Source organism: Crocodylus porosus, unplaced genomic scaffold (assembly GCF_001723895.1).
Source record: "Crocodylus porosus isolate Cpor-Errol unplaced genomic scaffold, CroPor_comp1, whole genome shotgun sequence".
Lineage (NCBI taxonomy): Eukaryota > Metazoa > Chordata > Crocodylia > Crocodylidae > Crocodylus > Crocodylus porosus.
In genome coordinates this window covers 22,797,067-22,811,643 of record NW_017728913.1, presented here as the reverse complement: position 1 = coordinate 22,811,643, position 14,577 = coordinate 22,797,067, and the positions used below count along the sequence as shown (strand labels likewise).

General features: G+C 44.5%; 1 protein-coding gene across 1 annotated transcript in view; it reads left to right on the top strand.

Annotated features, from left to right (window-relative positions):
• The window catches only part of LOC109309602 (probable ATP-dependent RNA helicase DDX60), a 92,454-nt gene that overhangs the window by 54,107 nt on the left and 23,770 nt on the right, over positions 1 to 14,577 (top strand). The window contains exons 25-27 of the mRNA XM_019534344.1: positions 332 to 490; positions 10,415 to 10,562; positions 12,089 to 12,241. Coding sequence (XP_019389889.1) covers positions 332 to 490; positions 10,415 to 10,562; positions 12,089 to 12,241 — 460 coding nt within the window. The remainder of the gene's footprint in view (positions 1 to 331; positions 491 to 10,414; positions 10,563 to 12,088; positions 12,242 to 14,577) is intronic.

The window sequence follows — 14,577 nt, the reverse complement described above, 5'->3', positions numbered from 1 at the left end:
TTTAAGAGGAGGTTAGATGAACACCTTGCTGGGGTTGTTTGACCCCAGTACTCTTTCCTGCCATGGCAGGGGGTCGACTAGATGATCTACTTGGGTCCCTTCTGACCCTAGAAACTATGAAACTATGAAACTGTTCATATGCTTATAGTTAAGTATAGGCTTAAGTGTTTTGTGTAATAGCGATGTACTTCTAAAGACTAAAATTAACTAAAATTACAATAATATTGAAAAGTTGAACTTTTTAAAAGTAAACATGAGTATCCTGTTTTAATATGTATCTGTTAGAGTTTACAAATCTTAATAGATATTAATAAAATGTATTTATTTTAAGGTTTAACATTCGTTCAGTAGAACAACAGGCCATGAAAATATATGTAAATTTGGTAAGACAGAACAGGAGGAATCAAGATCCAAATACTGAGAAAGAAATAGAAAATTTAAGAAATAAACAGAAAAAAATGAATAAAATCTTGGAGAATTGCAAACCCACGTGAGTATTATTAATATATATTAAGTAAAGTGTTAGTGCTCAGAGACCCCAGGTAGGATCCAGACATTATTGTACTAAGATGCTATTTACACAGAAAATGAAATACTACCTGCTTCAAAGAATTCATAATTTTAAGAGCAGGCATAACAAATGGATGTAACAAACAGACTATTTTGTGCCCTTAATTAAAAGACATTGAAAACTTTTCAAATATATTACATAAACAGAGAAAAGACCAACAGCACTAAGAGTAAAGTTTTAATTTCATATGTAAAAAATGAAGAACTGTTAAACTATCCAGTGCTCATCAAATGTGGGGTTATTCTCTACATTTTGTCCTTAAGGGCTTTTCCATGCTTTATTTATTAGATTTATAGCATGCCCCAAGCTGTGATGGCGTCCACCATTTCCTTCAGGAGACTCTCTACATAGTATATTAAACCTGGTTGTTTATATCTTTGAAATACTTATGGTAACCAGATGACTTGACTTGTCACTGTTTAACCACTAGCCTATCAGTAGTACTGGCTAATTTGTGTGATGAGAAATCCAGGCATGCCCAAGCAATTCCTGTTTGAGTCTTTCAAATCAGCACCAAACTATTCAAATTCAGATAATGGGAAATGCTGTGTTTTATTATACTACAAATTCCATTAACTTAATGTCCAATCAAAAAATTGTACACTCCAAATATGAGATGCTCATCCTTGATTTGACCCCTTTATACCATATAAAATGACCCAGGTAGCACAAAGAGGCTATGAAAGCTTTGGATAACCATGAGGAATTCTTTTAGTGCACACATTATTGCTGATAGTCAAAAGGCTGCTTTTCAAACACTTCCTTGCAAACCCTAGCACAGTACATTCCAGCAGAATTCATGGGGCATAAAAAAGGTGGAAAGAGCTAAAAAAACTGGCAACTACTCTAAGTCCCTCCTAGTGCAGCTGTCTTCTGGGTCAGGAGCTAAAAAGGACAGAAAAAGGTTGTGGTCTTGTTTGCTTGTTTGTTTGTTTTTGTTTTTTTAAGAGATGTGGTATGACAGGGGTTGTCAACTGGGGATACGCGGGGTGGGCAGGGATGGAGTGCCACCACCCCATGCTGCTCCCTCAGGAGCAGGGCTGGGGTGGGGAGATAGCAGGGCTGCATAGATGCTGAGCTGTTGCCACTTGGCACATACCCCCACTCTGCATCTGGCTGCTTGCCACCCCGCAGGGCTACACTTACAAAAAGGTGGGCTGCCAGGGGTATACTTATTTTAAAAAGGTTGAAAACCCCTGTGGTATGATATAGGAGGGAGGCTGGTTGGTTTTGGTGGAAAATTCTGGAGTAGAGAGAGCAAAATATAGTTATTTTTTGCAGCCTATATCAATTGTGAAATTTGGTCTGTATGAATAAATGGTGCCTGGGAAGAAGGATCTGAAAGAATGGATGTGGCAAGGAGCCTTTTGTGAGCTGGAGTGTTAAGCTAGCTCATCAGATGGGGTAGGACTACAGCATGCAGTGCTATAGTCATATGACACTCGGGGTAACTTCTGCAATGCTGACAGGCTATCTTCACTGATGTGATGTTCTTTCAGAAATGTTCTTCTTTGCTCCAAATATATATATGAGAAAAGTTTGTTCATTTGCCATTTTTTCTATTCTTTTCTAGAATAGTGGTTCACTCTAAGAGGATTTATTCACCCTAAGAAATCCTTGCCCCTTGCATAATTTTTTGAATATTACGGCTACAACATTACTCTCACATTACCATAACATGGAAGATAGACAGATCTGTTGCTTAAAATGGAAAATTCACAACCTATAGAAAAAAGGAGCTAGACTACAGAGCAGTACTTTTTTCCTAAGCCTGTGCAGGAAACATCCTAAGGGGCCTCATTATCTGTAACCCTTTATATACAGCTAGTTAAATAAAAGAATTAGCCAAGGAAGTACTTGGCTAAGTACAGACATTCAAAAAGCCCAAGCCTGAATCAAATCAATCTTTGAAGGCTAGTTTAAACTGCATAGATTGAACAACAAGCAAGTGAACAGACATTCACTTTTGATTCTGGAAATGCAGGCACATGCTTGCAGTGGCTCAGGACAGAAGCTAGAGGGTGCTAGAGCGAGCCCTCAGCTGGTGGGCAAACTGAGCTGGGGTTTGTGGCTAGGCCCTGGCAGGCTAAGTATGACTGGGAAGGGGTTTAAACCTGGCCTGTACAGTCCCCAGTCAAGGTACAGCTGGAGGGGGAAGGGGGAATCAGCCTCTGCTAGGCATTTCCCACCCTCCTCCCTCGCCACTCAAGTGGCAGGAGCAGCAGGCTCAAGTGAACAGGGACAGAGTGGGGTTTAACTCGCCCCCTCCCCTCCTTCCCCTGTCCCACTGGCATGGACCCCAGCTAGGATCTGCCCTTGTCAGGATCTTCCCCCGCCACTCACTGCTGCACTGGTGGGGGCAGGGATGTGGCCAGATGCCAGCCTTGCATGGGTCCCTGATGCAAAGGGGGCAGAGGGGGGGTTTATTCCTCCCTCTGTCCCCTCTCCCTATGGGGAACTACAGCTGGGGTCTGCCAGTACCCAGCTGCTCCCTTCACTGCTCACACCTGGCCAGGCAGATCCTGGCTGTGGTTTCCTGGGAGGAGAGGGAGCGGGGAATATATCACCTCCCCACCCACTTTGCTTTAGGAGGCCATGTCAGATGAAGCCTGGTCATGACCCCACTCCTGCTGCTGCAGGGGTGTGGAAGGAGCCTGATGGGGCAGCAGCCCTTGTTATGGTGTTCTGGAGAGCACAAGCTTCTTCTCAGTCTGGGGGCTGTGCTGTGGGCAGGAGCAGGATGGGAGGAGCTGCTATAGCCTGTGCAGGGCCACTAGCAGTGGTGGTACTAGGGAGGTCTTGCAGGGCTATGGCCACCCCAAAATGTGACTTAGCCCCCCATAGCCACACCTCTGAGCCCTGTTGCTGCTTACTCCACACAGGCTGTTGCAGTTCTGCCCACCCTGCTGCCACCTGCAGCACAGCCCCCCGACCAGGAAGAGTTTTGTGTTCCCTGGGACACCATGACAGGGGCTGCTGCACCATCAGTGTCCCTCCCCTTCACTGGTTCAGCATCAGGGGTGAGGGTGTGGCCAGATGCTGGCCAGTATGGTCCCCTGAAGTGAAGTGGGGATGAAGTAAGGAATAAACCCTTTCCTTGCCTCCTTCCCCTCAGGGGGCCATGCCAAGCTGGCATCTGGCTATACTTCTTCCCCTGCTATTGCAGCAGCACAGTGGGGGGTGCCCCGACACAGGTTACTGCACTCCAGCCAGGCAGACCCCAGCTTGGGTCCTGCCAGTAGGACAGGGGAGGAAGGGAGGAATCAAATCCTTCTCCATCCCCATCCCCATCCCCCCCGCCCCGTTTGCTTGAGGCTACTTTTGGGGCTGGCCATGACACGTCACTTGGGTGACAGTGGCGGGGTGGGGAATGCCTGACAGGGGCTGCTCTGCCTCACCAGGCAGACCCCTGCTGGAGTCCCCTAGGTGGGAAAGGGGATGGGGGGAGGAATAAACCTCCTTCCTGCCCCCTTCATCTCAGAAGCCATGCCTGGCTGGTGTCTGGCTATTCCCCTACTCCTGCTGCTGCAGCAGCAAGGCTGGTGGGGAGGGGTGGCCCTGACACAGGTTGCTATGTCCCTGCCAGCCAGGCAGACCCTGGCTGGGGTTTGTGCCTTCATGCCAGTGGAACATGGGAGGAAAGGGGCCATTAACACCCCCCATCCCTTATTTGCTTGGGGCTGCTGCCAGGGCTGGTCACGGTCCCTGTCATTGGAGCAGCAAGTGGGGCAAAATGCCTGACGGGCTGCTGCCTCCCTGCCTGGAAGACCTCAGCTGGGATCCATGCTGGTGGGACAGGGTAGGGAGGGGGGAATAAACCTCTTCTCTGCCCCCTTTGCATTAGCGGGGGCAGTATCTGGCCATGCCCCCACCCTGCTTCAGCTAGAGAGCAGAGGAGGGGGGCCAGTCCTGCTCCACTAGAGCATATAGCACAGCCCAGCTCAGGGCTGCAGAGCATGCTGGGATGCTGAGGGACTCTAACTTAAACCAGGAAGTGGACAGGGATAGAAGTTCCATAAATCAGTTTGATCTCAATCAGTCAAATCTGATACTATATTCCACCAGGTTTATCTGAAACTTTGAGATATTTTGGCCATTTTGAAATTGGCTTATGTGCATAAACTTCTGTTCTGTTATAGGTTTAAGACAGTTTCTGATCACTTAAGCTAGTTTATGTGTAACTTTTGTCCCTAGCCCTTGCCTCTCATCTAACATGACAGATGGAGAGGCCTCTCTGGAGAAGGAAAATCATCTGCATAATACACATGCTCCCCAAGGGCTGAATAGAAAGATAAGGTATATAAGTGATATCTTATGATAAGGCTCATTGTCTAGCAATCCTTTGGCTTAGGAAGCTCATCTAAACCCCCAGCCTGGGAAACCCAGGTTAACCTGTTGGGTTAGCAGGGCTGCTCTCTGAGGGAAATGTCTGAAAAAAACTGCTGTATGCAGGTGCTGTCTCAAAAGTTGTTTCAAGATACAGAAACACAGAGAAATATTTTTTGTGTTTATTTCCTGCATTTTTTCTCTATTATAGTTACACTTATCTGCATGCTCTATCTTCCTTGTGTAATAAATCTTTTGTTTGATTGTTTTATATGCCTTGCTGGCTTGTGGAAAGGTGATTTTTCAGAGGAATTGCTAATCATGGGCATTTCTATTCTGTAAATGAGAGGATACTTTGCAGATGGAAGTGTGTACACATCCCATAAGCAGTAAGGTTTCTTTTGCTGGAGCTTCAAGGTCTGGTCTGCAGCTGGTGTAGCTGAGATCTGCTGAAAAGAGTTTTCCCAAAGGCAGAAGCTAATCTGTTCCACACAAACATGCAGTAGCACAGTGAAGACAGCCTTGGAGCTTGGTGGAGGGGCACCCAATGCCAGAACACTGTGGTACAGTGTAGAGGTCTGCAGGCTGGATCACATGGTTCTACAGGCCAGATCTGCCTTGCAGGCTAAAGGCTGAGCGCTCTTGGTCAAGACCATGTAATCTGTACCAAGTGTAAGCTGGTGCCTATCTTGGAGATTGAATGCTGGGAAGCTTGTGTATCCATACCGCATGGCATCAAGACAAATGAAGGCTTTCTGGATAAGGGTCATGAGAGGCTGGCATTGGAGATGCTAAAAGGAAAAAAGAGAAGTGGCAGCTTATGACCATTAGAAGGACAGTCCCCATAATTCAAGAGGAACAGATTGAAGTCAGTAGCTACTTTCAGGCACTCCATGGTAGAACATCAGAGGAAAAGCAGAGGTAAAAACATTATCAGGTAATATCAAAAAGACTCATCAGGAAGTGCAGGGCTACAGAGTCTAGAGAGCAGGAAACGCAGGGCCCTAGGGATAGGGACTCTAAAACCATTACACCAAGAAGGAAGAGAACAGTGGGGGTGTGTAGATGAAACAGGGGTCCTAAATTGAAGGGTGAGTTTTTAAAAACAGTGCTTCAATTTAGGGCTAAGTAAACTCCCATATCATGTACTCCTGTGTCTTACCTGCCTCTTCGGTGGTGGGGAGGAGAGGGTGAACTGCCGGCAGGCAGGGCAGGCCCTGGGCTGCTGGGGGGAGGGGCTGGCAGCATGTAGTGGGCACCTGACCAGACTCAGGGCTGGGACCTGTGCTGCATGTAGCACCCATGCAGGGCTAGTCCAGGACCTCTCACCCTGCATGCTGGATCCAGTGCCTGTGGTGCCTGCTCTGGCTGGCCTGGGACTGCACTGTGCATGGTGTTTGCTCTGGCGAGCCTGGGGCATTGTCAGACCCAGGATGTGAGCCATATGGCCCCCACTCTGGCAGTCCTGGCACCTGAGCCACATATGCCTGCTCCAGCTGTTTCAGGGTGGGCACTGTGTACAGTGCTTGCCCTGGATCAGGCACTGTATGTGGTGCAGTCCAAGATTGACCAGAGTGGGTGCTTGATTTAGTACATGGAGAGGGATAGTGGGGTAGTGAGCTCTGACTTGGCTCACATTCTGATCCAGCCGGACTGGACACCACCCACTCTCGTCACAGTTCTGAACCAGCTGGAGTGGGTGCTAGATCCTATGTGTGTGTGGGGGGGCAGGGACAGAGGGGTCTGTGGGCATGATTCTGCCTTTGGGACAGACTCGTGCACCATTCCTCCAGCCTGTGGATTGGTTCTCTGCCGCTCATCTGGCCTGCAGGACCAGATAGTTTTGACACCTCTTACCTAACCAGTACCAGAAAGAGATCTTTGGACATTGTCTGGCCAACCTAGTAAGGAGGGATTTAAACTAGTTTCCACAGGGTGAACAAAACCCTTCAGCAACATAACAAACAGTCTAGAGGAGAAAGGACTGGAAGAAGCAGCTTAACTCTGGGAAAGGGCCAGAGAACCACAGGACAGCAAAAAGTGATGCAAAAGGGGAACAAGTGGGTTGGAAGGCAAAATACATCCAATGTTTATATACAAATGTAATAAGTATGGGGAACAAACAAGATGAGCTAGAAGTCACAGCCTATGAAAAGAACTATAATCTGATAGTATCACAGAGACCTGGTGAGACATGCTTACAGTTGGAACGTCAACACTGAGGGCTACATCCTTGTTTTGAAAAGACAGGTTTAAACTTTAAACAGGATGGGCAGGTGAAAAACTCAAACTCATTCTAACCAATGTGAGATGTTTATTGATTAATTGACAAAGCAAGAGTAATAGCAAAGCATAAAGCATAATCTTATGGGACTGGTCTTGATTGCCACAAAGTGAAGCCGGCCAGGCTTTCAGTCACTGTCAGCAAGGGCTTTGTCAAATGATTCAGCAGGTAACATGTAGAGGTCTCCAACCCTCCCCCCCCGCCATGGTATTATGGGTGCCTGGTAGTCACAGTTCAGTATTCTAATAACTAAATCTTGATTAGTTCTATTTAAATTTCTTTGTTTTACAGAAGCTTTAAGAACTGGATTTAACTAGATTCCTTGCAGACCTGGAAGCAGGGCCAGATTAACTCTATAGTGGGCTCTAGGCAAATAAACTCATGGACCCCTACTTAATATGTACATTACTTTTTTTACTCGGTAATTATAATATGTAAAATAAGCACAACTGGGTCCCTTCTTCACTTAGGGCCCTACACATGTGTTTGGTTTGCTTATGCATTAATCTAGCCCTGCCTGGAAGTGTCAGTTAGTTGAGATTTAAATCCTTGGGAAAGCAGGGAGGATTCCTTATTTCCTTTTCCTTTCTATTGTAGAATACTGGTAACACTTGTCTGTTACCTCTCCTCTTTAGTTTATGGTTTGACTTTTACGTTGTTACATGCGAGTAGTCACATGCTTTGTTTTTACAACTTACCTAAGCATTTTAACAAAAATACATTTGTTATAGAAAAAATTACACTCAATATATTTGATTAAAGTGATTACAACTTCAAATTATTTTAATATGAAGCTACAATATCAAATAATCCAAATACTCAATATATAGTTCTTCCTTGTAGTGTTTCTGTTTAGGCCTTGTGCTCTGTTTGATTGTGCCTAATTAAGAATATAGATGGCCTTCTTTGCTGGGCTAACCCAGCTATTGCATCTGCAAGGGTCTATGCTACAGTCACTCAGATGCAGGCTTTTTGAGACCTTTTGCTTTTAGCTACAATCCTGTAGTTTGGGCTTGAGTCTCTTGAAAATTAACAGGCCTGGCACCAACACATAACATTGCCTTACACAGGGTTGGGAGAAAAGGTAGTAGCATTGCCTTGTGTGTCAAAAATTCACACACTTGTTCCCTGGTTCAGAAGGAAGAAGGTAGCTGATCAGAATATATTTGGGTGAAAATAAAAGGTAAGGATATAGCACCAATACAATGGTGGAGATTTGTTATAGGCCACAAAGTCAAGAAGAAGTGGATAAGATACTCTTTATGGAAGTTTCAGTATTATCCTAAAGTTATGATATGGTACTGATTGGAGACTTCAGTATTCCAGACATCTGCTGAAAAAACATTAGTAAAATGTCAAGCAAGTTCCTAACTTGTGTGGAGACAACTTTCTGTTCCAGAAGGTTGAGGATACCTATATCTTGGACTGTGTCCTGACCAAGGAAGAAGAAGTGATGGAGGATGTGAAGGTGATGGGAAACTTGGAAGGAAGTGATCACAATATGATAGAATTCTTGATCTTGAAACTGGGAAAACATGAAGTCACTAGATTTCAAAAAGGTGGATTTCAGACTAAAGTGGCTTGATAACCACAAGCAAAGGGTAATTCTAAATGGATCCAAATCAGAATGGCAGGAGGCTTCAAGTGGAGTTCCATGGGGATCTGACCAGTCCTGTGCTGTTCAGTGTGTTTATTAATAACTTGGATGCTGGAATGGAGTGCTTCTTGAATAAATTTGCAGATGACACTAAGCTGGGAAGAATCGCAGACATATTGGAGGCTAGGACTGCAATTCAGAAGGACTGTTGGAAAGCTGAAGTGGAGCTAACAGGATGAAGTTCAGGGCTGAGAAATACACGGTGCTACACCTCAGGAAGAATAATCAAAAACACAACTACAAAATGGATGACACCAGGCTAGATGACAACACTGGATCATAGAGCTGGTGGATTGTATACTGACTCAACATGAGTCTGTAGTATGACATAGCTGTACAAAAGGCAAATGGTTTTGGGCTGCAGTAATAGAAGCATGAGGTGTGAGATGTGAGGAGATAGTGCATCTTTACTTGGCAATAGTTAGGCCTCATCTAGAGTATTGTGTGCAGTTTTGGGCTTCATATTTCAGAAAAGATATGCAGAAGTTAGAGAGGGTCCAGAAGTGGGTGACAAAAATGACAAAAAGCCTGGAGTCAGCTGTATGAGGAGAGGTTAAAGGAGTTAGATATGTTCAGTTTGTGGAAAACTAAGGGGATATGATAGCAGTCTTCAAATGTCTGAAGGGCTGCCATAAAGAAGTGAGAAGACCTCCTTTTCTCTCTTGCTGTAGAGAGCAGGATGGTTGAAGCTGCAGCAAAGTAGATTCAGACTGGGTGTCAGGAAAAGTTTCTTTACTATTAGAACAGTAAGGCAGTACAACAAGCTGCCTAGGAAAGTTGTAGAAACTCCATCACTGGAGGTGTTCAAGAAAAGGTTGGGCAAGCATTAGTCAGGAATAATCTAGGAGTAGCTATGGGTATTTCCCAAGCTTCTGGATTTTGCTGGTTGCCACATAGGGCTAGGAAGGATTTTTCCCCCCCTTATTGCCATGTCAGGGTTTTTGGATTTTTTGGGGGTTTTTTGTTTGGTTTTTTGTTTTCTTGCCTTCCTCACAATCATTGGAGGTTGGCTGCAGCCAAGGCTGGCGATTTTCTGTATGTTAATGCTCCTGTTGACTCAAAGGTTCCTGTCCAGAGGGTTTTACCCATGGTCAGATTGGTACTGACTGAGAGGGGGTTTGCCTTCCTCTGTTGTGGGAAGCATGACCCTCTTCCTTGGATCTCTCAAACATATTTTAATAGCCCTTGTTGGCTACTGTCCTCTTGTTTTACTTGTGATGGGTTAGCATATTAAGTTTTCTGATTTAATCTGGGTTGATTGTGTAGTTTTACTAATAGGCTAGACATTCGATTTGTATAGGATTGTTTGGATAGGGATGATCCTACCTGTAGCGGGGAATTGAACTAGATGACCAAAGGTCCCTTCCTACCCACCCTACTTTTCTATTTTTCTATGGACAAAAGCTGCAAGGTAGGACCTACCCAAGTATGGTAGAATAGAATGGAAGTCAGGAGTCTAAGTCTGGACCAATGTGCACCAAATAACTGGAACATAATCTGGTCCCAAGAGTATTGTAAATTAAGAACTCTACTGGAATTACAATTTTAAGTAATTTTGTATGTTTATTCCATACAGTAAATCTGCAAGGCAGGCTACCACCAGGAAAGCAGAAAGTATGCTAATTGCCTTGGAGGAAAAGGAACAAATAAAGAAGAGACTTGGAATCATTACTAAAATCCCTCCGAAGTATACTTATGCTAATTCTCAAGCTGTGGATGAACAAGTGAGTAATAATTGCTGTCTAAAAACATAGCTGGCTTTTGATTTAGACCAGTGGTTCTCAACCATTTCAGCCTAAAGGCAACCCTCCATAACTTTTCAGAATTCAGTGGTATCACATTTCAAAAACAAACATAAATTTAGTATTAATATTATAATGGAAACGTAATTATATAACTGATAATATATAGTTAAGAATAGAATATGAATAATATATAGTAATGAATAGAGAAAAGGACAGAATATTCACCCTTTCAGGCTATTGGCCAGCTCTGCTTAGCCCCATCACATTGGCTCCCTGTCAATGGCTCCAGGTCGTCACTGCCCCTCTCCCTTATCCACCCCCATGTCAACCACCCTGCATTCTGAGCAGCACATGTGGCTTTGGTTGGGCCAGTTTTTGCCCTTAGTCTCCCCCGAACTCCACTGTACTGGACAGTCTGGGGACAACCAGCTAGCAGTGACAAGGAGCTGCTATGTGGGTGGCACTTAGGGGATCAGAGGGGCACTGTGGGTAGGCAACTGGACACACAGGTCTGGGAGAGGGGGAGGGACAGGCCAAGGAGCATGTGCCCATTTGAATCAGTCCTGAGTCCTGATTGGCTCAGGAGCTGGCTTTGAGAGCATGGGAAGAGGCAAGGGTGGGGTGGAACATGCTGCTTAGAGCATGGGGCAACAATTGCAGGGGCTACCTGGGGATAAGGTGGCAGGAACAGAAGTCCACAGATAGCTGGGCACAATGGCACCCTTGAAAGAATCTCATGGCACTCTGGGGTACTATGCCACTCCTTTTGAGAATCAGTGTTGTAGATGCTTTTAATGTAGGATTGATGTGCCTGAGAATCATAATTCTGTGATTAACTTTTCAGGAAATATTCTATTTTCATAAACTTTATACGTAAGTTCTAGGTGACTTTATTTTTAAGGTGGGCCACTCCTGCTGAGTTTTGGGTGGGAGTTACTCTAGCAATAAGGAGTTGATCTACTTTATATACAAGACAAGAAAATAATTCTCATGTGACTAAACTTTTTTCTTGGATAGCTTCACTTCAGGAAATATTTCTGGACTTGAGGCATTAAAGTGACTGATGGGAAAAGATAGTCCCACAGTTCTGAGATGGCCAACAATAGTGACAAAATTTCAGGATGACAGTTTACTTGTGTTGAGTTCATTTAAGAACTGTAACAATAGCACACAACATCAGACACCCATAGTGCTGAGATGCATGAGTTTTTGGAAACTTGTTATCCTACCTACTACCAGTTATTAGCTAGCCAGTTTATTTTGGTTGATTAATTGCAGGGGCCAGGTGCCTAAAAGTTAGGTGCTGGAGTGTCCAGCTTTTTGTCCCTGAGCCTGTAGCAGCAGTTTTGGACTACTTTTGAATTATATGGATGAAACGTACTGCACATTAGTGAAAAATAAGGAGAAAAAATGTGCAGCAGAATGATCAGGTTATAGATTTCTTATTTTTACCTGCAGTGCTTAAATGACTGTGATAAATATTAAACTTTTTTGTATGTTTCTAGACCTTGAAGGATATCTTTTTACGACTAAGGTGGCAGAGACACGCTTCTCGTCAGAGACTGTTGGCAAACCGTGGTATTGGATATCATCATGCTTCTATGACTGCCAAACAAAAACAATTTGTGGAAATGCTGTTCAGGATGGGATATATCCAGGTTAGTGAATAATGGCCATCATTATGGCCAATATTTTTTTTAACAAGTGAACATTTTATTTTTAATGATATCTGTTTTAATCACAGCTTGACATTCATTCATATTTTTTAGTATGAAATTATTTTCAGTTTTTATAATAGAATATATTGTACTTGATTTCCCAACATTAATTTGATAGATCCTGAATTGGAAAAAAAAATATAATAGATTCATGGCTTGCAAGTGGTTGGAAGGGACCTTGCAAGATCATCAGGTCCAGCCCCCCTGCACTAGGCAGGAAAGTCTACTAGGGTCAGGTGACCCCAGCGAGGTGACCGTCAAGTCTCCTCTTGAAGATTTCTCGGGTAGGTGATTGTATCACCTCTGGAGGGAGTTTATTCCACAGTCTGGACACCCTAATTGTGAAGTTTTTCCTAGTGTTAAGCCTGAAACAGCCTTCCAGGAGTTTGTGGCCATTACTCCTGGTTTTCCCAAGGGGGCTCTGGTGAACAGTTGTTCACTGAGCCCTTGATGTATTCCCCTGATATAGTGGTAAGCTGCTACTAAGTCCCCTCTCAGCCTTCTCTATTTTAGGCTGAAGAGACCCAAGTCCCTCAGCCCTTCCTTGTATGGCTTGCCTTGCAAGTCTCTGATCATACAAGTGGCTCTTCTTTGAACTTTTTTGAGCTTTTCCACATGCTTGTTGAAGTGTGGTGCCCAGAACTGGATACAGTACTCCAGCTGTGGTCTCACCAATGCTGAGTGAAATGGCAGAATTGTTGGCTACAAAGGACCAACTCACAGGATCATAATAAATTCTAATTTATGGTATGGAATGTGAAGTTACCAATAAAATCATAAATGCAAACTTTGAGTTATGAAGGGTACCGATCACCTTAGCGCACTCACTCATTCAAACCCATGTCATTTAAACCCATGTAGTATAGTAGCTGCTGTAGTGATGGTGAGAGCACTGGTGTCAGTGTATCTACTTGTCCAAAGCCCTGGAGTATGTTGTCAATGGTAAGCTTCCTTCAAGGCAATGTCTTATTCAGCAGAGGGTCTCCTCCTTGTCCTTCTGTCTCGGTAGGTCAGGTGTTGGATGAGAGGGCACCCCTGAGGGTCACGCTTCACTGCTTCTTATGCCTTTTTGGCAGACTTCCATGATCCCCCAGCATCATCTTGGCTGCCCAATCCGGAGGTCGCTGTCCCACATGGGTCTTGAGTAGCTCATGACAGCTGTTAGTCACAGTCCCTGGGGTTTTCGCCCAATGATGTATTTTTGGGAGTCCACCCTTGACGTGATTGATTCAATGACTGTGTCCTTGCAGGTTTCAGGAATCCATTCTTTGGCTTGATTAGCTTAAAATGGCTTGTAGAATAGAGTTTTGCAGTGGTAAGTTTTTTCTGGCTAGGCTATTGTCAATCAATAGCCAAAGGCTCTTGCTTTGTCCTACTGGCTTGTATGTGCTTGTATTCACTCAAGAGTGCAGCCCAATATAGCAGATTTTACCACTTTAAGTTACAATTTCAATGCAGTCTTTAATAGTGGCCCAAGGTATAATTTTATTCTATAGGAAGTACATTCCTTAAGGGTTTAAAAGTATAAAATATAAAATGCCACGGTAAAGAAGACAAGGTTCTTTGTGTGAATCTGGTATCTTTTATTAGACCAACTTAAATAGTTGGAAAACAATTATTAAGCAAGCTTTTGGGTTCAAAAACCCTTTGTCAGGCTAAGGAAGCTTCAGCAGTTGGTGTGTGCTCTTCCTGGATGGAATGAAAAGTAAAGAAGCCAGAGGCTGGGCTGGTATGCATACAAGACACATTGGCTGGACACGAAAGCACAGGTTGATTCGCCACCTGGACACGAAAGCACAGGTTGATGTTGTATACCTAGACTTCCAAAAGGCCTTGATCTGGTATCCCATGATGTTCTCATAGGAAAATTGGAGGATTGCAGGCTCCTCCTGGTCATAGAAGGAGATGAGGTTGGTAAGACAAGACCTGCCTGTGATGAAGCCATGCTGACTGTCATTCAGAATCCTACCTTCTGCAAGTGTACTGCACGTTAACTCCTTGATGAACTTTTCCAGGATTTTCCCTGGGACAGAAGTTAGGCTAACTGGCCTATAGTTGCCCAGGTCCTCTCCTCTCCTTCTTGAAGATGGGCACAACATTGGCCCTCTTCCAGTATTCAGGGACCTCCCCTGAGTGCCACGAGTTTTGGAATAGTTTTGGTGGAGGTCCTTCAATGACTTTGGTCAGCTCCTTCAGCACTCTGGCATCAGACTTCCCTGCTGTGATGCCAGATGGACTCGAGGGGAATGCCTCCAGACCTCAGGTTGGGGAGGACC